Source organism: Erithacus rubecula (genome assembly GCF_903797595.1).
Source record: "Erithacus rubecula genome assembly, chromosome: 1".
NCBI lineage: Eukaryota > Metazoa > Chordata > Aves > Passeriformes > Muscicapidae > Erithacus > Erithacus rubecula.
The window spans coordinates 106,410,169-106,437,122 of record NC_136658.1 but is presented as its reverse complement, the minus strand read 5'-3'; the positions used below and the strand labels follow the sequence as shown (position 1 = coordinate 106,437,122).

Below are 26,954 nucleotides of genomic sequence, written 5' to 3'. Positions count from 1 at the left end.
ATGTTAACTATTTCATGGTTTAAATATAAGAGAAATAATACAAATTATCACTGTGAATATGCACTACAATTTCCTGAAGTTTGGGAAGCCTTAAGAAAGACAAAAAGGCTCCTAGCAAAGTGACAGTGTGCAAGTTCAGTGGGGTCAGCTTTTAGTACTGCAGGCCTGCTTTTATTCTGCTACAGTGAGAATTCAACTGGAAGAAAATCCAGACCATCCCCCTCTCAAACTCTTTGCAGGTATGGCATACAGATATCCAGTCAAATTCAAATATTCAACAGAAGAGAATTAAAAATGGACATAATCCTGATTTAGTCTAAAAGGGCAGTGATAAACCCATCTGAATACTTAGATATTCAGTAAAACTTCTCAAAAGTGCCATTCCAATGGCAATGCAGAACAGACCTCTTTGTACCTTCCAGTAATACATCTTCCCTGACACTGAAAACTATTTTACCTAACTTCATGATTTTGTGCAAAATAATTTCTCCTGTGTCATGTTCTTTTACATTTCTGAAACTATTTCTGTAATAGAACTCAGTATTTCAGTTACTTTGGAATTAATTTTTTAAGCCTTTATTACTATGTTGGCTCTACCTCTCAAATTCTTCTCTTCCTCAGATGAATTTGTAAAAGTCCTTCTGGCTTCCATCTAAGAGGTTTGCAGTTAATTTTTCTTTTTGTGAGGGCTGTCCTCCCTCAGCCAAGTTTTAAATATTTTTTCTGCTGTGCTCCTGCTCATGCTTCTACTGTTAAAATGAAATCTTTAAAAATCATCTGATGAGAAAGTTTCAGGTTTTGCTCTTTGACTTCTGTCTTGCAAGACAGCACTGAACTGCACATTAACTAAAAATACAACAAGGCATCAGATTTCTTCCAAAAACAAAGTCTCCTTCTTCTATGGCTTTTCCCTTTCTGCTACTCCATTTTTTAATCACTGATGTGGTTCCCAATATTTATATCTATGCTCAAAATTCAGTTTATTGCCTCTGCAGTGCTTACTTTCATACAACTCACTAAGACATATTTGCATTTCTCTTTCAAATTGAATTAGAAGCTACTTTTTATCATTTTCCAAGAGCTAATCTATTGTACTATGCTGATACCTAAGAAGTCCCAGAGTCAAAAGTCAAAACTACCTAAACATGCAATTTTAGACATGCAATTTAGACGTGTGCTCAGCAAAAAGATGACAACTGTGTCACTTATTTTTTTATTTCCTGATGACAATGAAGCAGCTATCCAAGATGAAATTCAACCAGCTCTATCAAAAAGACCATTTTCCCAGCATTTTTATACACATGCATATATTCACATATATGCAACTCACAATGTCTCTATTTTGTACACAGAAAATCCAGGTGCCATGGACAACAGCTGCTTGCCAGACAGTTTTTCCTGCAGACAGGGAGTCCACAGGAAAGGAAATTCATCAAGGTTTCTGCATTTCCAGAGTGTTTACAAAGCCAAGGTCAGACACCAGGCTGTGCTGACAGTGATTTCTAGGAACTGCTATTCCCTAACTACAGGAGTGACCACAAAAGGTTATCTCAGGCTGCTGCTACTGGACATTACAAACCAGAGCTGATCTTCCTCTTCTTTTTTTTCCTCTGCACCCACAGCAGGAACTTGAGTTTTGGCTGACAACTAACCTGGATGTGGGAGGCTTAATCCAAGTAAACTGGAAATGGCTTCAGTAGACTGGAAAAAGCAAATGCATGCATGCCCAAAAATTTCCATCTGTACCCCAGCATCTCTGTTTATTTGTAATGCACAACTAAAGTTTGAGTCTCTTGCTAGAAAAAGCTGGGCTGGTGTGAGCCAGCAAGACAACAGCAAATTACCATTTAGCCCTCTGTGTTTTTCCATAATGCTTTAAGTGATTTTCTTGGAGAAGGATGCTGTTCTCCTCCTTTTAAACCCAAACCATGGCAAATGCAAAATGCAACTGGCCAAAATATCAAAATCATATTTTTTTCAAAAACATTTCAGAACTGCTTTGAGCTTTACAATAGATGTGTGCTTAGCTTTATATGTATTTTATGTAAATAAAGATAAAAGTGAAGCTTGTGGATTTGGTATTTTTAAATGGACTTTTTGGCTTTCTGCCTCCCACACTCTCCTGCATTTTCCCCTGTTTCTCATCTCTAACAATTCAGTTTTTAGTCTTTTCTTTATGACAGCTGGCATTAGGAATATGAGCACAAATTGTTTAGTAGAAGGGGCAGGACTGCCAGGACTTCAGCAAATACTTTATTTACCCTAAGTATCAGTTTCTAGATTTTAGGAAAGCATTCACACACAAATGCTACCCTATAATCAAGCTTTAGAGTGACTACAAACCTCCCTGTTGTCAACTTCCAAAGTTGTCAGTTCTTACAAATTTAACATTTCCCCAATGCCACCATTCTGCAACAGATGTTCAAGCCTAAATTAAATTCCTACTGTAAAAAGGTGTCACACTCAGACGTCACCAATAAATCCCACTGGGGGAAAAAAAAGACACTCTTTTCCTTTGCCCTTTTTTCCACAAGTTAACTTACTAATTCTTAAAACCAATTTCAAGGCAAATAATAAAAGGATTCAATGCTTATTTATCCAGTATGTTGGTAAGACTGAGAAGGGCTCAGAAGTGCTTTGGTAGACTCAGGAAAGCAGAATGTGCAGCTACCAGAGGATTCTCATGATGAGTAATACACTTTGGAATTTATTCCCCCACTTTAAGACAAACCTATGTAATATGTTGAAATGCTCATTCATTCCCAACCTTAGTATGGTGTTGCAATATGATTTACATTTCTTGAAGTTGCACCCTTTAAAGAAAATCACTACAGATGCTTGAAGCCTAGAATATTCCTGCATTTGGAATATGCATATGAGAAATGTCACAAAACTCAATTATCATTTTACACATCAATCAATTCATTGTTCAGAAGAGCAAAGAGAAGGAGGCTCTCAAGTTCCTACTTGCCTTTATTTAAAAGATTTATACTGGATCTCCAAATGACAGCATGAGAACACTAACTACAAGTTCTAGAAATGCAGAATTTAACTTTGCTTTAAAAATGACTACATATCCCAATTCTAATATTTGGGTTGATGACCTAATTTGCTATTTCTGATGATACATACTCTGAACAGCTGCTGTGATCAAAGCCAACATTCTGTAAATTGCTGAATTAAGTCTACGGCACATTTAACTAAAAATGTTACTTAGATAATTCTAAAGCTATGCCACAATAACATCACATAAAACATAATAAAATTAGGGATACCTATAAATATTGTGTTTGAAAAACAGAACCTAAAGCAATTTTGCTTTGGTTCCGGGGAACAGAAAAATCTTGCAAAGAACTATTTGTAAATCAACCACTTGGTTTATGTGTGAAGAGGAAAAGGGCATAGTAAATCTTCAAACAAACAAAACTTACTTTATCATTTCAAAAAGCTTTGGATCTGAGACCTTGATATTCCGAGCCATATTCCATGAAAGGTGAACCATGGGCACTATGGACTTGACGCTCTGCAGCTTGTTCCACTCGTACCGTTCCACTGCCAGCTTGTACTGACAGGCTGCACAAACACACAGTCAAGAAACCATCAGTCAGCTTAAAGAACAATTATCAAACAAGATTATTCTGGTTATAATAATGATTTATGTCTTTTACAACTAAACTTCATTCACAATGAGCCATTCGTTCCAACTATATTTCTATTTTTTAAAATGTCTTTTAAGAAGTGTATTTATGATGTTGAAAGAACACACAATACCAAAGCAGCAACAAACACCTGTGAAGACAAGTTACTGACAAGTGTTCCACTTCTTTGCTGAACATGGAGCTGTATTTCAAAAATGATTAATTAGTAAATTTTTAAGTGCTCCGGATTAAAAAAAATCCAGGTTTGAAATGTCTGCATCTCAGTCTATTCACAATTTATCATGATTCTACTCTGCTATGGTATATAATCTCTTCTTGAGAGAAGAAGTGAGTCAGACTTTTTCATTAAGCAGCCTACTCACTCCACCCCTCTTTCAAAAATGTTTTACAAAATTTACTGTGACTGAACATGAGAGGTCTATCAGTCAATCACACAATCTTAGAGATACACTCTCTATTGCACCATATAAAGACACATTTTAAACCACTTAAGAAAACAAGTTTTTTTGGAAATACACTCTCATCAAACACTTGACAGACTCTTGTTTTAGAGAACTGCAGAATTTCCTTCCACACTCACAGATAAAAATCCTTCCAAGACTATGGTCCAGAACTGAAGAATTCTAGAGCAGTAGGTCTTCCCCTATAATAATGTTACTTTATGAACTAAATTTTACAACTGTTTGCATTTCCTGCTGCTCTCACCAAAGTGCTATTAGGTACCCACTATCCCACCAATATTAGAGGATTAGTGCTTAAACTCGTATGAAATCCATAATGGAGTTTGCTGGGTAGAATATATTTGGGAGAAAAAGTTAAGAAATGGCCTAAGAAGACAGTACATATATTTACACATTTTACTTCTCCAATCCCATTCAAAGCACAAGCACCAAGACTGCATTCTGCTTTTTCTTCCTCTTACAATGGAATTATTCAAAGCTTCAACACATCATATGTTATAAATACAGCACACTGGGTTTTTTCCATCTAGTGAAGCATGGCAAATTAGTAAGAAGTGTCAGGTTCTGTGCCATGTGCAGTACAATATTGCCCACACACAGCCCAGCACAGGCTCTGCTCACACATACCTGTGAGAGGGCCAACGTTCCATGCAATGTTGTTGCACCAGCCAATAGCCTGAACCCAGTGAACAGTGCCAGCATTTATCCACACCAAATCCCCTGGCCTTTGAATAAATCTATAAACTGGGACGTTGGCTTCATACAAATCTTCCAAGTTTGGCCACCAAGATCCCATTAGGAAATTCATATTGTTCCTGAAATGAGAGGAAAGATAAAGTCTTCAGCCTTTACCAATGTGGCAGATACTTCAATGCAATCTGTAAAAAATGACCATCACCACAATTTTTTTTCTGCAGCTAACAGTGACCCACAAAGAGTAGCCAAAAGAAAACTGTCATGCATAAAATTCTTGATCATAATTCCTCATTTCAAATCAGGAATACATTAAAACACCTGCCCATCCACCTGCCTATGTGAAGTCAGTTTATAGCTTCTAGTTAAGTTCTATTTTCCTTCAATTTTCCCAGTATTTTATTGATGCTGAGGCAGGCCAACCCTTGGTCAGATCTAGTGTGGCACCAGTGTCCAGTTCTGCTTTTCCATCAGTGCCTGATCTTCTGCACAGACCACAGCAGCTCCCAGGGATGTTCTCTGAACATTTACTCACACTGTCTGTGTGTGCATGTGCAGCTTGCCTCATACAACAATCAACATTTCAATTGTGATGGGTCAGTGCTCTCAGCCAAGAAATGCTGACTCTCCTGAGCAGCATGGAAAAACACTTCCACATGGATTTCCTAACTATGAAGTCTTCCCCTATGGTTATGCAAAATCCACACCCCTCTCCCCTCCCTACCCCAGCATTACACTGCTTTTAAACTGCACCATGAGAGATTATTGCAATGCACAGTTTTCAATGACAATCAAATATCTCTGTAGCAGCACTGTAGACATTTTGTGAGGTTATCAAGCTCTCAGTTTCTCTGTCAGCCTCAGAAGGACAGTGACATGCAAGTAACAAGGCCTGTTGTGCCAGAGACTATTCCATCAGTGGAAATTACATTTTTGAGATGGCTTATCTATGTAAGGGTGGATGAAATAAGAACAGCTGTCAGTAGACAGGCAGAAAATACAGAGACACTGAGATGAATTTGCAGAGCTCTGGAGAAGTTCTGAAGTCAAGAGCTTAATCAAATTTCAACTGGATAAAAAAAAATGTTCTCCCATACAATCAACCTCAGAGGCTCCTGTTTGAGTATGGGCATGATTAGGGGATTTAACTGATGCTCCCTCCTTTCTTGTGTGTGCACATATATTTTTCTGTTTGTTTTTAAAACCACTCTGCACAAGGCACAGCAGAGAAATTTTTATCTTAGAGCTGGCTGAGAGCTCCTCAATGCTCAGGGTACCTCAGCTTTTCCAGGGAGTTACAAATATTTAACTCTAAGCAAAGTCTGCCATGACACCTCCTGGTGTCTGACCAAATTTAGCCTTCACTCTAAATGCAACAAAAAAACATGTCAAAATACTCTGTATTTGCTTCTGACAAGAGAATTCTGCTTTTGCTTTTGTCACAGGCAACCCAAGCTTCTTGGGTATTGTACAAATGTGGTATTTTGTATGAACTCTAGATTTTGCATTTTGACCTACTTTTAAAAGACTTTTCTGACTACATGGAAAACCCATAAAATAATGTCCCCTTAGAACACCCTCAGTAATTTCCCCCCTCAAGTCTGAGAAAGGCACAAAAAATTTGTCAAAAGAGAAAAACAGCATGTCCAGCTTACTTTTCACAGAAGTCATTCATGACACCCCAGTAGCTTTCAGGGACAACAAACCATTCACAGTCACCTGGACCAATATTTATATTTACTGAGCAAAAGTTATTATTTTCTTGATGACCTGAAATTTAAGAGAAAAGTAAACAGACTTTATGTAAGGCCTTTATATCAAAAACAACGCCATGAAATGCCAATACACAATTACTAAAAAAACTTACACCACAGTTTAAGTATTGTTATATATCTTACATGACATTTACATGCACTATTTAGGTGCCTCACACAATTAAGCTACCAGGGACATGAGAATTCTGCTTTTGTTAGTTTGTGAAAATAAAATTGGAACTACTAATCTTGGACATATGACCAATATTTCAGCAGTTCCTCCCTCCTGCAGAAAAAAAAGACTTCAAAAGCTCAGATTTTGTGTTTCATGCTATCTCTTGACAGTTCTGGTCAGATGCAAAACTTTGTGACTTCAGGCACTGAACAGACAAGTGCAAAAATCTTTCTGAAAAAGATGTCAAAATTCATGTAGAAATGCCCAGTATTTTATCTTCTTTAGACAGCTGGAAAACTGAGCCATAATCCCTAATGGAATTTTCTGAAGATGTACTTCAGAAAAAAACAAACCGTGAAATTTAGTGCAGATTTCTCAAATCCCAGTCCAGGACTCCAACACAGCATGATTCATCATGGAGGATTGAGTCCTATTCTCAGACAGTAATACTCAAAAAAGTGGAAATCTCTGATTTCTAGGATTGCACCAGACCTCTTGGGAAGCCTCTAAAAACTTCCAAGACATGTAAAATACAAATACTGTCCTTGTATATAAACCAAACCTTCTTTTTCTCCTTAAAGAACCCATTATTGCATGCAAGAGGTCAGCAGGACAATTCCCTAGCACTGCAGAAATACAGAAATTTCCACTCTAACTGCTTTGAAAACACAGAGTTCAGTTAAGTATGAAATATTAAAATACTGAATATGCATATTTATCATGTTAAGACATGCTGTAAGATACAGAAAATCTGCAGTGCAGTTAAATCCAACAGTAAAATCTGATTTTTTTCCATGCAGATTATACTCACCTGGTGTCCTGCTTCCTGGAACCTTCATGTAGAGCTGCACTGTGTTCATGCCCAGGATGGTATGACCAACATGGCTTAGAAGATTTCCTGCTGATACCACACGTACAAAAGCAGGAAGTTTTGTCAGTTCATGGAGTTGCAACTTCCACCTGCAGCAAAATAGCAAATTGACAAACTGTGAATCCCTGAAACTCTTAGAAGAGTCTGGGAGACATAAACATTTTCAAAAAATTGTTAGCACAGGTATCTGTGTTACTCTTTCAATTTTAGAATATTTCCAAATACAAATCAGAAATCTGACAGGCTAGTTGAAGGGAAACGATTTTGCAGCAAAAGTTGAAACTACAGATCAGAAGGTCTGACATCTACCTGGGACTCTACAAGAACTATTTCAAGTATCAAAATCCAATTCCCTACAAGCCTCAGATTAGCTTTGCTTAGCTTCATTTGAAGTCTCTCTCCCAATGGCTTAGTCAGAGTAATAGTTTATTATCAACTAGTTTGCATTTACTGATGGAATTTCCTTTACAGAAAAATGGCATCAATATCTAAAATTTTGTAGCAACCTCTCTCACATCCACAGATGCACACATGGATCTTCCAGTGACTCTGCCACAAAAGATGTCATCATGTTAAGTGATCCTTACACCCCAAACACCATAAACTTCTTTTCTTATGAATGAAATAAACTTGAATTTTTGTACTGCAGCTGGTGGGACTGACAGCCTAGACATGCTGGGTCTTTGATGGAAGCATGTATTAACTAGAGATTCAACCAAATAATTCTTACTGGACAATAAGAACATACTTTCAAAATATTTATAATATTTTCTATGCTACCTTCATCTACCACACAAGGATATATAGCTTAAATAACACTTAATTTTTTTTTTTTGAGGCTCTTGAGAGGTATGGTGGCTCACCACAGGTAAGCACTGGTCTGGTCTTTGCTACATATTTTGAAACCTGTTACTGGATAAAGAAGCAAGAGTCATGAAAAGGTGGAAACAGGTGACAGTATGAATGAAAGGGAAAAAACTCATTAATAACAAAAATTCTAACAAAAAAAGAAAAAATACCTTTAATCTTACAGTTTCTATACAAAAACTAAAAATTTGGTGTTGTCAGAAGAAATAAAGTAGAAAGCAAACAATTTAAAGCCTCACAATGAAACAATGGGAATGGATTAGAAGGAGGACTGATGGATGTTTAAACTCATTTCTGGAAAACAAAAAAATCCTGGAAAGAGAAGTTTGAAATGATATTTTAGCATGAGGACTTGTAACAACAGTCTGAAGACCAAAGGAAACCATTTCATTCTGGAAATGGGGTGTGCAAATGGAATTTAGCAACAGACTGGCTGATGTCTGAGAATACCACACTGGATTTCCAGGAGGATTATCATCATGTAGAAACCCACTGTGAGCAGGAGGAATTGTAATCAACTTACTTCTTGTCATCTGACAGGTCAATGTTGGTCCCAAACTTGATTGTTTTAAAAGGTCCTCTTCTCCTCCTCCCAGAGCTGCAAAGGTAACAAATGTATCAAGCAAATGTGAAAAAGAAATTATTAAAATAGCACATATAACCAGAGAATAAATGGAGAATATATAATAACAAGAGAATTAATAGTTATACCACACTTACTTATCAGAAGATGTGGATTCATTATCTGAGTGGTCCTTGTGGTGACTCTTCTTCTCATTTTCCTCCTACAAAATGCAATTTTGAAATGTTTTTATATTTATATACATACACGTACACATAAAATAACAGATAAAATATATAGTTATCAAGTGATTACACAGATATTAATATATTTGTTTCAAGATACTGACACAACCTTTGAAATATCTATGGCTAAGAATTTATGTCAACATTTCTTCATTGTGAAGAAAATTTGAAAAGTCAGTCAAATGCATTGAAAAAAAAATCTTCATGGCTGCAGATTCCATGACATTCAGGCCAGGCCAACAGAAAATATCTACACTGTAAATATTTCTGCTGGCCTGCATTCAAATTGGATATGAGTATGTTGGCTTGCTCCATTATGAGGGTGACCTGGAATTCAGTATTAAATCCAGTATTAACTTTTTTCAAATAAGAACATCTACCTCCCTACAAAGTCAAGCAGGTATCCTGACAGGAAACTAGGATGACTAATATTTATGAAACCAATTTAATAAAATCCATTATATAAAATCTTTTGAATTTTTCATAGCCATATGCTATTTTAGCACTAGCAGTAGTCGAGACCATGACTAGTGGAAAAAATCCAACCAATATTAAATGATGCAATTTGATCTTTTTAGCAGACTGTGCTCAAAACCCTATTCTAAAGACTTCTATTTTGGCAAGTATATAGACATAGAAAGAAAAAGAAAGACAAAAAGGAAGAAGGAACTGTCTGGATTCTATCCAAAGATCTCTGGCTTTGAATGGGATTGTTGTTAAACCTCAAAGTGCCCTGTGTACCTGAGAAAGTCTTATTCATCCTTTGAATGAAGGACAAAAAGAAACAAAAAGGAACCTAGTGATGATGGATTTATCAAATGCTGCAAGACATGCTAGAAAAGCAAAGTAATAGCTGTTACAAGAATAAAGAAAAAAGATCACTTAGGGCAAGCCAAGAGAACTGTGGCTATAGAAAGAAGAAATAAAGCTTTCATTTAAACACTGGGAAGTCACCTAAGGACAGGTCAGAGCAGTGTTAGGCAAAGAACACAGATACAGTGTCTTTCTAATTTCCAGGGGAAAAATGAAAGTCATCACTCTTAAAAATTATATTATGTATTGCATTTTTACCACCAGTTTGCAACAGTGAGGAAAAAAATAATCATAACACCTTATGGGATACAGAGTGATGCAGGTCCAAAGCTGAGGCTTTTGGTGGTATGTACAATTATGTGCAATTTTTAATAGAGATATATAGATACACAGACAGACAGACAGATAATTATGTTATACTCCACTGATGTAGCATTCTCCAGCCCCTCTGGAATGACACACAGGAATACAACATTCTGGTGCCACTGCTCAAGGGGCAGAAACCAGGAACCTTCAGCCACCAGAAAACTTCAGCCAAAATCCTACTGACATTTATTACCAGTACAGATGAAAAATCCCAAATTCCAGAAGATTTCCATGCCCCCTACTTCCCATTGTATTCCTGTTTCTTTTCTTCATCTTGTACCAGCTCGAAGCCTTATCATTAGATTTCCTTCTGTTCTCTTCAATTAGCAATTAATTTCTTTGCTTCTAAACCTTTCCTCTAATGCACAAAAATTGAATTTAGAAATTTCTCTTTCTCTTCTTACTGAAATAATTACTGTTTCTGTATAAAGGCAGTGAAAACTGCAACAGTCAATTCCCCACAATGACCTTTTCCCTATTTTCTAACATACAACTGGTCAAAATTATCTTCTTGTCTTAGTTCTAACCTTAGCCCAGTCTTTTTGCAACACCAGGTAACATAAACCTCCAAGGAGTACCCATAGCCAGTTTCAAGAATGTGCTCACAACTTCAGTAAAAAATGTTAAAAATACCAATAAAAGCACATTTCACAGAATCCCAGAGTAAGAGAATAGTTAGAGTTGGAAGGGATGTCTGGAGATCATGGAGTCCAACCCCTCTGCCAAGGCAGGAAGGGGAAATATTATTTCTAATACTTCACTCTGTCACATAAGCCTAAAAACTTCTAAACTAAATATGAACAGTTATGTTTGGAACCCAACAAAAGACCAGTATTAGTGCAAACTTCTAATATGCCACATCCAAATGAATTCAGGACAGTAGGAAGAACAAAGAAATCTGATTTCAAAACATGTGAAATTAGAAGCAACCCAAATTGTAAAAAAGCCTTGAGTTCTAAATATTTTAATGTGCATTTTGATATTAAAATATGAAAGCCTAAACTAATAAACTTGCAAAGTATGCAATAACCACAAGTTTTACATTCTTAAACTGAAGTTTACACAACACATTTGGGAAGAATAATGTAACTATTTTACCCTCTATTCAAAACAGATTTTGAAAATTTACCTGTGCTCCTCATGCTAATAGAAATGACTCTTTTTCCTCAGCAGTTTCTGCTTTTTCCAACAACCTTTATTAACTGGCTCCAGAGTCAGTATGCAGTCTGTGAATTATAACTCCAACAGCAGCAATTAACTTACCCTTAAAGACTCCTGGAATGAGGAGGCCTGGTACTGTGCATATTTAGCAATTGTTGTATGAGATCTACTGCTCTCACAACGCCAGATTTTCTTTGTTCCAGTGGGGTCCCAGTTTTCATCTGCTGGCTGCAGTAGCTGTGTCCTTACTTCCACTATGTGTTCATTATTCGCTTCTACCAATGTCTTAGTAGAGAAGAGTCCTAGATCTAATGCATAGCAATAAAATTAATAAATGAAGGTTAAATTAGAATTTTAAAAAATTCAGGAAAATGCCTGAAGTTATTGAAAGGTTTACTCTCAAATCATTTTTATCCCTTAGTCTTCACAACACTGACCACCTGAACATTAACTATTAACACTCAAAAAACTTTTCTCCATACATGCAGCAGGAAATTAGAAAAAACTTGGCAGCTATGGACTATTTTATAAGAAACATTTTACATGCCTTGGCTAAACAAATCTGCAAACAATGTTCAAATCTAATACTAAGAAAGCATTTTTCAGAGCAGAGCTTTATGAATGTACTTCTATCATAAAACACATTTCATACCAGCAGTGACAATTTATCTATCTAGAGACTTCAAAATATTGCACACAGTCAAATTACAGACCATTAGATCTACACACAAAGACATGTATTAGGTTTTCTATAGGAAATGTCTAGCTGTAAACTTCCATACCCACAGCTCAGGTCCCCTCTGTGCTCAACAAAATCTGCTGTATTTGTGGTGTTTTGTGGGGTTTTTTTAGACATGTCCAAGATCAGAACAACAGCAAACTCAGAAATGACAAATTACCCTAACAACTTGGAATATACAGGTAAAACAGTATTATAGAAATAAAATATCCACTTCTAAGAACTGAGAGACCTCTTTTTAAAAAACATTAATTTCTCCCCAAGGTTAAAAAAAAAAAAAAAAAGTAAATTTACCTAATTTAAGCGCTCCAGCAAGGCCACGTATTACAGTAACAGGGTTGTTTGGATTTGTACAAAATTGATGTAAAGGTGGAAAGAAAGCATCTCGTTTATTTTCCAACTGCAAAATTATAATGGAGTATTAGATGTCAGATCAATCTAGATTCCTTATTTGTAAAACAAGAAAGAATAGTAAAACAAAAGAAGAGCAACAGAAAGAAAACAGGCATTTTCTGCATTTCCCTGCACTGTGGGGAATGAACAGTAACACCATACAATTCTTTCTATGGTAAATGCTGGGTTCACTCTTGAAATTAATTTGTTACTGTAATTTGTTTCTTGGCATGAATTATTCCCAGGTTGCTTCAGCTTTGCAACTCAGGTTTCCTGAACTTAATTTCTTTATCTGACAGTAGCCTTGTACATTCCCTAAATCCAGAGAATTCTCTGAAGAACAATACAGTTTCTTTTCAGAAGTAAAAAAAAGTGCTAATTTTACAGCTAATGTATACAACAGTATAATTACAAGACTACTCTCAGGGTATATCTCATGTTAACCAGAAAGGTTGATTTAATTTTCTTATGCTTCTCTGCACCTATAACCTCAATTTTATGCTATAGACTCCCTCCTGATTTTTTTTTAATTGCTATGAATCCTTTAGAATGCTGAAGGCATTTCTAGCAATAAACAGAACACAACAGGGAGTTCCCAAAGAGTGGCACAACTGCAGGGTCTGTGGCAGTGTGGTGACTTTCCAGCTTGGTGAGGACTCAGCAAAGCTGGGATGGACTCTTATTAAGGTAGATGAGCTCAGATGCAACACCTGGAAAACATCTGGAAGCACTACTGCATCCAGCCTAACCCAGCTCCCAGCACACTCAGACCCAAGTGCCAGCCCTCTTTTGATCCCCAAACTGAGGTGACCAAGCAAACTTGAATTTTTCACACTGCCTGTATGGACATACTGTAATTTATTTTTCTTTTATTAAGGAAGTGGATATCCTGCAATTTATTCTTCTATAACTAAGGAAGTTAGCTCAATAAAGCTATTATGGAATTTTATTTTCAGAACAAAAGTTGCAATGCTTGTATAAGAAAATGCTACTCAACTAAACCCTGCCTTTTCCTGGTGACATTTTGTTCCTACCATCACCTCAACTTTTATTCATTTTTCTTCACTATGTTTTGGAGCAGATTGTTATGGGAGTTTAGTTTAATAGCTTGCTCATTTATACACAAGCTGTCACTTGCAAAAAACTGTACATACATTTCTGAAATACTGTGCATTGTTTATAATGAACTGTTTTGCTTATTCTGCTAACATTTGAGCATTAAAAATAAAAAATCTGAAGTATTTTTCCTTTTGTTTACTGAAATTCTTAATTTAAGATGGTCCTTTAAGAGTCAAACTAAGTCTAAAAATTTTCTTTAAGGTTAGCATTTCTCCTGCTTATATACCAGTCTGGAGAGCACCATAATTAGAACTCAGTGATGAACAGTGCATCTTTAAAATAATTACATTATGTAATTCAGATATCCAAACAATTACAAAAAGACAGGCAGCAATGTACTTCTGCCACTAGATTTACTTACATAAATACTAGGTGTAGGTGGATTCAGCTTGTCCTTTGGCAAGGGAGGGTAGGGTGGAGGTGGTGGTCGTGGAGGTGGGCATTTATCCAAGAGAATACTACTGTTAGATAAGCCATTTTTACCCAGATTCCTAAAAGGAAACAAGAGCTGTCTCTGTCAATACTTGGCAAATGAAATAAATGTGTATCAGTGTAGTCTCTTATACAAAATAAGTTGTATTAAGGAGAAACCATAATTGAAGATGCAAATAAAGCTTGTATGTTTTAATCAAGAATCCTCTGTGTACAATTTGGTATTATTCAAACTTATTCCCACTGCTGAATCTGCAACATCACCACTATTAGTTAAAAATACAACCCTTTTAAGTAAAAGCAAATGTGACACATTTGATAAAATTTAACAGGAAAAGAAGGTTTCAACTGCAAATGGAGAAGAACCTTAGCAGGTGGATGATCACTCCACAGGAGCTGAGGCAGCAGAGCAGAAGTCAGAAAATGACAATGTCTCAGCCAAAAACCTGCTGAGTCACAAAGAACAACTACAGCTACATTACACCATACCTACCCCTCCCTGCCTTATTTTGAAGCAGAAGGGCCATTGCTGCACAATCCATTTTTTGGAGCAGCAGGGGAGAGGCCCCAGTGAGCTGCAGTGTCAGTGTCCTGTGTGTGACTCTGGAGAATCTCTCTGCCTGTACCTGCAGCCTCTCCCTGGAGACTTCCAGGGGTGCAGGACCCACTGCATGTGAGACTTTTCTGTAATGGATGACCTGAGCTTAGCCTGTAGTCAATACCCAGTCACCATCACTGGGAATGTACTGACAAAACCATCTCTTACACTCTTGTTAAAAATTACTCAACTACTTCAAAAATCTTCTCACTGAACACTATTCAAACCCTTCTTCCAACCTCCTTTGATTCACTGCTGTTACATCCCACAAAACAGGATGTTTCTAAAGTATAATTTAGTCATGTATCTTTATAAAATTAACTGGTTACTAACTTTTTTTAACGTAACAACAGTCTTCAGCAAAAAACACAGCTTTTTATCAGATGAAACTCCTACCAATAAAAACTTCTTTTGAAAACTGAGAAACCTGGTACAGCCAGGTCATGAGATCACTGCTTCAAACCAAGCCAGCAGAACCCATAAGATGGACTTGGGGCTTGAGATCAGATCAGACAGACTGACATGACAAACATTTCAAACAAAATTGGCAAACATCTCACACAGCCCAAAGCACACCTGTCACACAGCTCATTCCTGGTGCTAGCACAGTCCAGTGCCAGAATTTCACTTCCAAGAAAGTGAAAGAGTGACGCAGGAGTGTTGATTAGTCATCATCCAACTTGGCAAAAAAATCACTGGCCAATATTTAATGTCTGATGCAGTTATTGCAAAGGCTTCATTGTCCCCACATACACAAAAAAAGCCAACAAAAGCAAGCAAAAGAACCCATAAATAACATGGCAATATAAAATCATCACCACACAGAAATTTATTGACCACAGCTGCATGAACCTGAGATTCAGACCATCTATGCAAAGTGAAACCAGAATCTGAACAGCAGGTATCAGACATTACTACAACCTCTGCATTACCAAACAGAGAAATAAAACCAAGCAAAACACATGCAAAGTTTCAAAAGTAAGAGAGAACTTCGACAAAATTCAGTTTGCATTGGTAAACAGTTCTCAGGAAATTTCTAAGTCAAGGAAAACGAGAAAAACTTGAAGAAAAAGGGACATTCTTCAGAACAAATGGGGATTGAGCTGCTGCACTCCCAGCAAGACAATCACAGTCAAAGCTCAGTAAAGCCACAACACATGGGGATTTCAGGGAAGGGTGACAATGGAGAGAGGAGAAACTTCTGTACACTTAAGGAAAACTACAGGTCTGAAAAGGCAGAGGAGAACAGGAAAGAAACAACACAAAGAAAAAGATCAGCTGAACAAAGATATTCATAAACCCAGCATTTGAAGCTGGTATTACCAATTACATGCTGTAATTTCCTATTAAGCTACTAAAACTCTATGTGGAAATTTTAAGAGAAAAATGGACAAAGAAAAGGAAAGCTGAGACAGCAAAACATTTATAATTTAAGTGGCACAGGAAACAGATGGGCAGAATATTTAAAGTTGTCTGTAACAGACCAGCTTCACTCTATCATTATTTTTCCTATCATTTTTTTTAAACTATGAATCAGAGTATCTTACTATTAATAACAAGGCAAGAGAGCTATTAAAGAATAATTCTGTAATTGCTAGTGTGCCAAACAGAGCAATAAAAATTATAAAAAACGCTACAGAAATACTATAAATATTTTCTACCACTGTGTGACTATCCCCTGCCAGCCTCTCCACTTCTGGAAATACAGAACTACAGCCAGTGCAAGTAAAGTCAAAGACGCTTTCTGACCACAGCAACTGTGCTGAAAATCCCACTTATCTCAGTTTCAAGAATGCAGTTTTTGTGAGAGGATTTCAGAGAAGCTGAAAGGGGCAACAAATGCACTGCTCAAGACAAAACAAGCCTGATTTACACCCCCAAAAGAAACTGGATATCCAGTCATCTGTGATGAAGGAATGAAGCTTCTTTCATTTAAGTTCAACTTCCAGAGGGGAGTGGATTGTTGTGGACTGTGCAGACAACACCCTTCATTGCCCCAGAGTGGGAAGAGAAGCAGGAGCAGCTGTCAGGCTCAGAGGGGCAAGGGCAGGGATGGGCAGGGATGTGCAGGGATGGGCAGGGATGGGCAGGGATGGGCAGGGATGTGCAGGGATAGACAAAGACAGGCAGGGATGGGCAGGGATGTGCAGGGATAGGCAGGGATGGGCAGGGATGGACAGGGATGGACAGGGATGGGCAGGGATGGACAGGGATGGACAGGAATGGACAAAGACAGGCAGGGATGGGCAGGGATGGGCAGGGATGGACAGGGATGGACAAGGATGGGCAGGGATGGACAGGGATGTGCAGGGATAGACAGGGATGGGCAGGGATGGACAGGGATGGACAGGGATGGGCAGGGATGGACAGGGATGGACAGGAATGGACAAAGACAGGCAGGGATGGGCAGGGATGGGCAGGGATGAGCTGGGATGGGCAGGGATGGGCAGGGATGGACAGGGATGGACAGGGATGGGCAGGGATGGGCAGGGATGGGCAGGGATGGGCAGGGATAGACAGGGATGGGCAGGGATGAGCTGGGATGGGCAGGGATGGGCAGGGATGGGCAGGGATTGACAGGGAAGGGCACAGTGATGTGCAGCCTGTCCTGAGCCACAGCTGCAGCACTCCAGCCACACAGACTGCTCCAGGGTGAAAGCAAAACCCATGGAAATGCTCCACCCAAGGACCAAACTCAAACTGCCATGCTCAGGAGAACATCAAGCACTGAGGATAAAACCGGTGCCTTAACTTCACAGAAATCACTCAAATAAGTTGGAAAAGACCTCTGGGATCACTGAGGCCAACCCATGACCAATGGCCACCATGTCTCCCAGACCATGCACTGAGCCCTTTCCTTGAACACCTCTGGGGACAGTGACTGCACCACCTCCCTGGGCAGCTCCCTCCAACATCCCATCACCCTTTCTGTGAAGAAACTGCTCCAGATGCCCAAACTAAACCTCCCTGGCACAGCTTAAGACCATGTCCCCTTGTCCTGACACTGGCTGCTTGGTATTATTTCATATAGTCATGGGATTTCTTGAATAAGCAATCATCACATTCACTAGAACACCCATTTAAATTGTATTTTACTGTTTTCTAGAATACACTCCCACAGTTTTTAAGAGACAGTTTATAGCCTTCAATCTTACATAAGAACTTTCCCTCTGACCAGAAGCCCAGGTGTGACACAGTTTCAACAGTCACCCACAGAACCATTATCAGGCAGTTGCCAGACACTTTTTAGGTTCAGGATTGATTCTGCATCATCCCACCAGACAAAAAAAAAAAAAAAAAAAAGTATCATGTAGATTTAAAGCTACCTGCATTACACAGCTATACCAAATTTAACTCTATCTTAAAATAAAAACTCTACCTCAAAAATATTAGAGTTAATAGGATAAAACTTATTTTCCCAGAACCAATAATCATTATCAATAATTAACATTCTTTAAGTTTATTAAATTTATCACCTCAATATTTTTATTATTTCACTCAACCCTTATGTCAGACTGAGAGAATTATGTCTGTTTCTCAGGAAGTGTGCTCTTCAAGTCCTCTGGAACTTTTCCTGTTTTCCAAGAACTATTAAAAAATCTATATGAATTATAAACAGTTCTCTGGCTCACTCTTCCAGAGTTCACGGATGTATGTTATCTGGGCCTCTGACTTAAAAATGCCAAATTTAACTGGAACTGCTGTTGAACCTTCTCCTTGAAAAGAGAGTACATTCCATGATGTGAATATTTTATCTGCCTTTTTCCCAAGCACAGAACAAAAATATTTACTGAACACTCTCACTTTATTGACCATGCTAATACTTCTGTGCAGACATTATTTTTTTTAATCTTGTTTTTGAATACAGATTTTCCTCTTCCAAACATAATTTCTGTGTTTTCTGGAACTCTTAGCTTCAATACTTTTAAAAATATTTGCCCTTTTTGTTTCTACTTGACAGATTATGACTTTTTGGTGATAATGAAAAGTACCTAAACAACTTCCAGGTGTCTGTACATGAGAATTTTAGGTGCAATTTATAGGTCAAAACAGAGTAAGTTACAAGCATTTGTGCTTAAGCAGTTGTTTTTGTTGTGGAGTCAGTCTAAGTGAATTATTATTTGAGGATTAGCTGTATGAGAATTAACAAGGTTTCACAGCTCAAGAGATTATAGTTACTCAGAAGAACAAAATTAATACCCTCTCTTCATCCAATAAAAATCACATTTAAAATGAACACAAGGAACTGTGGATTTGACACTATCTCAATTCTATCAGAATTAATGGATCTACAAAGAGGAAGGAACAAGATATTTTTGAAATGTGCCTGCAGAAGGAATCAGTTGAAGCACTCACTTAATGCAGTCCTGGTTCAAACCAGAAACACCCACCCTTCACAATTAGCAGATACAATCAGTTGCTTTCTCACTCTGAGTTATTACAAAACCACAGAAAAAGGCTGTCAATCCCCACAGCCTGGGAAGGAGGTGGTTACACACAACACCCAGCTTGGCTCCCTGAGCTTCCCCTCCCCAAGCTCCTCCTGTAGCCAGGGGATAGAGAGGAGCTCTCAAAGGGAATATAAAGAAGTCAAGTCAAGCTCACATTATGCTTAAATGCAAGTAATGCCAGATAATTACACAACCTGTTTATCATGCAATTCTCTATCCCAGCCTTTCACAACCAGGTACTAGCTGGCAATACTCCCAGAGATCTTTCATGAAACTACAGAAAATCCTACAATAGAACTGTGGATTTTCTCATTATGCAAATGTATTTCTAATTATTTTTGAATTCTGTTCTGGTTTTGACCTCAATAGTACAGGTTGGCAGTGAATTTCATAGGTTAATTACATGTTATGTAAGAAGTAATGTTCCTTTTTTTTCTTTTCTTAATGACTTTTACATCTTTCCTCTCTATTTCATTTGCTAATCACCTTGCTCTGAGGCTGTAAGACAAACAGAATAACATCAATGACTTACGTAAGAAAAGCATTATAACAAGTAGCACCAAACTTTTTCATATACCTGCCCTTCCCTCTGAACTGTAAATTTTCCCATGGGTTGTTTTTTTTTTTTTTTTTTTTTTTACTCCCAGATAATTCTGCTTCCCATCTGCAGAGTTCGGTATTTGTCTTTTGAACAAAATAGAATCTCTTATTCTAAGCAGTGTTTAGCTTGTGAAATCACAGTATTTCAAATTTTATTCTTAAAACTTTTGCTATGGTGAAGGTCACTTGCCAGATGTAATGTGCCTTTAGAGGAACTGAGCAATTCTGTCTTGAAGCCAAAAAAGCCCTTTGTTTGTAAATAAAGTTCCCAATAAACAAGAATTGCTTTTGCTGTTTTTAAGAACAAAACACTAATTTAATCCAGGTCCTTCCTCCACAAAGTACTTCCCCTCAAATGGATTTAGACTCTTTTTCCTGTGGACCACGGAGCTCTCTGACTCAGACCAGGCTCAGGAGCAGCACCTTCAGTGAGGACACAACAAATTTCTCCTGCCCCAGGCTCCAGCAGAGCTCTTGGAGCAAGGAGAAATCTGCCCACCTCAGCCTCTGCACTGCCCTTCCCACTCCTCAGGAAAAGGATTTACTGCCCTGGGTAAATGCTGGCCATTTATCAGACCCTTTTCCCTGTTTAGCCCAGACCACCAGCACAGAATCAACAAATCATTAAGGTTGGAAAAAACCTCTGGGATCATGGAGTCCAACCCGTGACCAAACACCACTGTCAACTTGGCCATGGCAGCTCCAGCTGTTCCCTGAACACCTCCAGGGATGGTGACTCCACCAGCCTCCCTTGGCAGCCCATTCCAATGTCTCATCATCCCATCCATGGAAAAATCCCTGACTGCTATTCTGTATTTTTACCATTTTATAGGGCCCCTTGAGAGGGAGCTCATCCCTCCTGGTCTCCAGTCACTTCTCTCAATGGATTGCTCTACTTTCCCTCTCTGAACACAAGAACTATAAAATGACCTTATTAGTCCCTTTTGATACCTACACCTCTCATCTGCCTTCCCCAATCACACCAAATTGGTAAAGCTTTCAAGTTCAGAAACACTTCAGAGTCAAATGAGTCTTTCCATGTATCACCATAAAAATGACAAGGACAACTCCCAGCAGACACAAAGTTGTCCAGTTACCCAGCTGGGCTCTTCAGAACTGTCTGAGGACCTCCTAATTCTAAGTTTTGTTTGGACCTTTGCCTGCTCTTTCAAGGCTGTGGACAAACTTTAATAAATAACGAAGAAAAAAAAATAACCATGATATTTCTTACTTCTTTTATAAGAAACAATACAAGTCAACCCAGGGGTTCTGTACACTGCTTAAACCAAGGACCTGACCTCAGATCAGTGTTAGAAAGTACAACTGGTAGACAGACTCTCTTTTTACTGGATTTTTATCCCTACTCTGGGATGTTAATTAGATGCACCAGTTGAAACACTGAGTGGGAAATCAGCTGGCTTCACTTCAGTAGAAATAAACACCTCGAGTGTTAAATCTCAAGTCTTGTGATAATGTTTCATTAATTCTCCTTTCAGAAAGATTGCTCACAGGGAAAAGATACTTACATTTCTAAGAGCACAGAAAAGACCTTTTGATAACAGTCACTTTAAGGAAACTTGATACACAACCAGACCAAGAAGCATACTCTTCTTTTTTCCCCCTATAACAACTGGCTTTTCTAATAACAAATTCAGAGCAGTTATTCTTAGAATATTTTCTTCTTTTAATTACGTGTTTTTCATTTATGCTCAGAAAATTACCTGGGGTTGTGTTGGTTTTTTGTCGTTCTGTTGTTGCTGGTTGTTCTTTAAATGACCTTAACAGGAGATTTTCTCTAGGAATCTCAGGAAGGATAATTAATCTAATAGTGCACTCTTTTATCTGTTAATTTACTCAGAGACTTAAAGAATTTTACTTACTGTGTAAACAGTTCACCAAACACAATTTAGTTGGTTTATAACCACCTTAAAATTTACTGTTGCAACCAGTTTTATTGGGAGGGAAGACTAACCAAATCACACTTCCCAGAATCACCTCCTCAATTCCTTTTCATCCCTGCACTCCAGCAGCAGTTTAACAAGATGAGCACATTTGCCACCCTACTGTTCTCCAGAACAGCATCTTAATGAGATTTGCATATCTGAGTCAATAGCTCAGCTCCTGCATTTCCCAATTCCTTGTGGCTTTTCAGTGACATTGTCTGGCCCTTCAAGGGAAGCTCCTTGTGCAATATCAATTGCTTTGCCAGCACCCTATGTCTGACCCCTTCTCAGCCTCCTCAACAACCTCATTTCACCCCAGGAACAGAATGGGGCTCTGTTAAATATTTCCTCAACATTCGAACCAAGGAAGAGGGATATAAAGAAACTTTTCAGCCTCTGCAATTATCCTGCCCTACTTAAGTGCTCACTTTAGTCATTGGCAAAACAAAGCATTTACCAAGTCTGTTTCTACAGAGCAGACAACCTATTCACACATAATAAAAGAAGAATCAAATGGAGTTTTCTCTTTGGCATGTGTTTTGCATTTTATGATACAAAGCATCTCCTTTCACCTAATGGCTTCATTGAGCAGCTTTTATTAAGACAACACTTGTTTATGTAAGGCAAAATCACAGTCTCCCAGCATTTATTTTTGTCTAACTAATTCTGACTTTATTTTATTGTGATGCAGGACCATGAATGCCTGTTCTAATAAACTGCTTTCACTTTAAAACCCACCAGATTTCCATACTTCTGATGCTCCTCTGTTCTTAAGCAACACACAGAACCCTTGGAACATTAACAGGTCACTTTTTGGCGATCAGCATGACCATGCTGCTTCCTGATAAAATCCCTCCTGAGACATGAGGAACTTCATTATCCTGCAGTAGGTCAATTGTAGTTACCTTGTGAATCAACTCTTGTGCATTACTTAATCCCAAACTGCTACTAATTCCAGGTCTTTTGTGCTCTAAACACAAATAAACTTGTAGGGTCTGAAAGCTGCAAAAAATGGCTCTTTTAGATAAGATTTTTTTTAAACCTGAAAGCATCTGAAGGAAAGAATAACAAACAGACATCTGAGGACTTCAGTGAGATTTACAAAGAATATAAACAACCTGGTTTTGAAGTAAGCATATAGTAAACAGAGACAAATGCAGAAGAATGAGGAAGAAAATAAAAATGATTAATCTAGTGCTCCAGCCATAAAAAAATCCAAGTCACATCCACCTGTTCCTACCTGTCAAAATGTCTATTTTTGCCTGGAGAATACCATAAACACAACAGGGCAACAGATTGTATCAAGTGACTATTGTCACATAGCAAGAAGAATATGGCAGAAGATAACAGAATATAATTATCCATATTAGAGATGAAGCCAGAATGTCTTTCTGAACATATCAAATAAAATAAAGGTATGTATGTAACAACTGACACACTAGAATACACTGAATACATTTATGGTCCAATACACTGTAGCTCCAATATATAAAAACCAGCTCTACAGCACAACTCCCCTCTCCCTGTGCATTAAGCTCATTCTAGGAAAAGTGTTTGGTCTCTTTTTCCTGTTGTGTTTCAGAATTTCTTTGTTGTTTTTTTGTGGGGGTTTTTTTGATTTTTTGTTGTTTTTGTTTTGTTTTTAAGAAAAAGACCAATTATTTTCATGTTTTCTACTGTGGGTAGCTTTTCTGCAATTTTTACAGTAATTCTAAAAATCAACATTTTTGGTCACAAATATTTGAGCCTCAAGACACTACATGCAGAGATAGCATCCAAATATAATCAGTACTACAGGAAGTACTTTCAATTCTTTGTTTTTGCATTACCACACAGTGTATTAAAATAAAGGTCAACATGCAGTATTGAAGTTCACAGTATCTGATATATTAGCATATAAATATCTTCCATTTTATTACATATTATTTTCATCTGCCAATCAGAAGGCCTTAGAGCAGATTATCTTTTAAAATTCTCCCTTCCAGGCATTTTTCTTTATGTTAGTCATGCATAAAGCACCTGTAACAAGCATGCTCTGCCCAAAACTCTGCTCCAGAGCTGCCATGTATATGCCTGCACATCTAAGAATAAAGCAAGGGTTAATCAGCTACTCAGTAAAAACACTGGGAAATCCCTGTCTTTATGAATATAAACTGTCAGACACATTAGAATGGTGGGAAAAAATGCCTACTATTAATATATTATATAGAGTTTATATACAGTTACAATTTTTATTAGTAAGAAATAACAGGTAACCAGCTCTAGCACAGGTGAGTTACTTGTCATTTCTCAGAATCTCACTGTTATTAGCAGACATGTGCAGAGTTTCCAGACAGCAATGTTTGCCTAGAAGAAATCCTGTCTCTAAACCTGCTAAATCAGTCCAGACTGATGCACTTCTTGACTTCAGAGCTGCTAAAAACAACAAGTCCCTCCTCCACTTTTCCCAGTGCCCACTTTCCTTTCCCATCCAGCTGCTAAGTCCTGTGCCTTGCTGAATGAAGGTGCAGACAGGCTGAAGAGGGAGCTCTCAATCTCTGCTCCGTATGAAAGAAAGGAAAAAAAAGCACATCTAACACCTTTTGAGCTGTCTGGATACTACACCAGACAAAGTATTAGCTTACCTCCCTTGAAAAATTATGATTATGTGAGGCTGGCACTGACTGTAAGAAGCCAAGTGAAACACCTTTATGAGCCTTCCTTTATCTTGGGAATTAAGTATCACTAGGAATACTACACCTCCATCAAAGAGCACAAACACAAGGACTTGCTGGTTGACAGACTTTGTAGCTAAAATGATAAATGTTTTGCTACTGAACATTAACTGCAGCCCTCTCCTACAACAGCACACTGAACACATCAAAATGCAACATTTCACCAGGGTGAAACACTTCCCATTACTCTCCCAAGAAAGCTACATTGCAATTTTGGAGGCAGATCACTTAAACTTCAACAAAAAAATCCTCAAAACAGTTTATATTATGCCTATTTGCAGAGCACTCATCCTAACACCATACACTGAAGCTATTTTCATACTTCTACTAGAAGGGACACATACATGGTCTCAATTAAAGCTGTTAATTTTTATGAATGCAGTATGTGCAGCAATGTCACTTGGAAATGAATGTTACAATAAGACTTAATATTCAAAAGATGACAAAATAGGCTCCCTAAAGTTTTTTTCCTCTTTTTTTATGAAATTTATCTTGGTAACAGATAGTGACAGACTGCTATATCATGGATCAGTATTACTCATCAAATCCAACAACATTAGGAACTATGAGCTCTCAATCACAGTAACAGATGCAGGGGTTTTTGTAGAATGATATAAACATGCTTTTATATATATGTTTTAATATCAAAAAGAGTAATGCTCAAATCCACCATATCTGCTATATAAAAATATACCAAACATACATCCCAGATAAAATATTTTGAAGTAAAATATATTGAGCTGATAAAAATTCCAACAAGAATTCTAACAGAGAAAAATACAGATAACATTTCAACTAAAGAACTGCAAATACAGTTCAGGATGGAAAACAGCACAGTAGAGCCCAAAACATTCAATAACCATATGCTTATAATTAAAGGGACTTCTGTGAACTTTAAAGGCATCTTAGGTAACATTTTCAAACACAGTGACAACTGTAAAAAATGGCTACAGAAATTACTGTTCTCTAAATGGTCATTTCAATTTCTCAGCTTGTTTGGATTTTGAACAATTTTTTTTTTTTTTAATGCAAGCAGGCAAATCTCTCCAAAGACTACCAAGAAAACCTGAGGACTTTGAGATATTTTACATAGAGAAGGCTGTGAGCAGTGAGCACTAAATGTGAATTTGCAGAGCTAATGACTACCTGCTAGCACAGGTACCAGAGATGAACACTGACAGATTCAGCTGCAGCAGTTTCAGTTATTATTGCTCTGGGTTCAACCATCCTCCTCTGCCACAGCCCACTGGCTATTGAAAGGGGATAAATTTGCTGCATTTCTACCACTGTAGCCTACAGAGAAGCATCTTTGCCACAAGCCACTGCTAAGAAGTGTTATCTGAATTTCTACAACCCAGCCTTTCACACTCTGCCATTCTGCATTTCCAGAGATGAGGAAAACACAGTGCAATTTGCACAACCACACTGCAATCACTGCCAGGTTTTCTAGTGGCTGGCCTCACATTTTGCCTTTATCTAACCTGCTTCTCATCTAAAATGACCCAAGCTTACTGAGTAAAGATGAAAACTAACAGAAACACACCTGCTCATCAACTGGAACATAAGATGGACCAAGACCTAAACTTCTGCAGAGTCAAAAATACCAGAACTGCAACACAACAGACTCACAATCTACTGCAAAACTGCATTTTTAACACAATCCATCACCTGAGCAGCTCCTGGGCTTGAGCTATAGATGCTGAAACCACCATTACCAAAAAATCCATCTCTGGTAGAGCTGAAGGACAAGCTGATAGAGCAGATGGCTGTGTGACCACTCAGGGGGACACCAACAGGCAGGAGAAATTGGCCAACAGGAATCTGGGAATTCAGCACAGGGAACTGCCAAGTCCTGCAGCAGGGGAAGAATAATCCCATGCAGTGGTACATAGAAAATAAAGATTTTTACATTAGGGGTGACCCAGCATGAAGAGCTTTGTCCAGGCAGATTGTGGAGTCTTTCCATCCTTGGAAATATTTAAAACCTGGCTGGACATGGCCTGAGTAACCTGCTCTAGCTGGTCCTGCTGGGAGCTGGAGGGTGGATGAGAGGATCCCAGAGGTCCCTTCCTGGACCTCCCACCTCAACATTCTGTGATTATTTATTACTTTTCCAATGAGAACACTGATATGTGATGACAGCCCAAATCTGTCTGACTTACCAAGAAAATAAAATTCTGAAGAGCTTAACAGCAGCACTGAACATGACTTCTTTAACATTCATAATTTTCAGAATCTATGTTGTTGCTGTTTTTTTTTCTATAGCACCTATATGATGCCTATAAAAGACAACTCATTACTGAACAAAAGAAAAAAAGTCCAAACAACTTATTTTTCT

At 37.9% G+C, this 26,954-nt stretch overlaps 1 protein-coding gene across 18 annotated transcripts in view; it reads right to left on the bottom strand.

Moving 5' to 3' along the window:
* The window catches only part of KDM6A (lysine demethylase 6A), a 148,815-nt gene that overhangs the window by 7,570 nt on the left and 114,291 nt on the right, over positions 1 to 26,954 (bottom strand). For all 18 annotated transcript variants that reach the window (XR_013774031.1, XR_013774032.1, XM_079304116.1 and 15 more), the window contains 9 exons: positions 14,240 to 14,369; positions 12,661 to 12,766; positions 11,730 to 11,935; positions 9,201 to 9,265; positions 9,004 to 9,078; positions 7,554 to 7,702; positions 6,469 to 6,583; positions 4,748 to 4,935; positions 3,432 to 3,573 (listed from right to left, as the gene is read on the bottom strand). Coding sequence is in view for 16 of the 18 variants with exons in the window: in XM_079304116.1 (XP_079160242.1) it covers positions 3,432 to 3,573; positions 4,748 to 4,935; positions 6,469 to 6,583; positions 7,554 to 7,702; positions 9,004 to 9,078; positions 9,201 to 9,265; positions 11,730 to 11,935; positions 12,661 to 12,766; positions 14,240 to 14,369 (1,176 nt within the window). In the remaining 2 variants the exon portion in view is untranslated. The remainder of the gene's footprint in view (positions 1 to 3,431; positions 3,574 to 4,747; positions 4,936 to 6,468; positions 6,584 to 7,553; positions 7,703 to 9,003; positions 9,079 to 9,200; positions 9,266 to 11,729; positions 11,936 to 12,660; positions 12,767 to 14,239; positions 14,370 to 26,954) is intronic.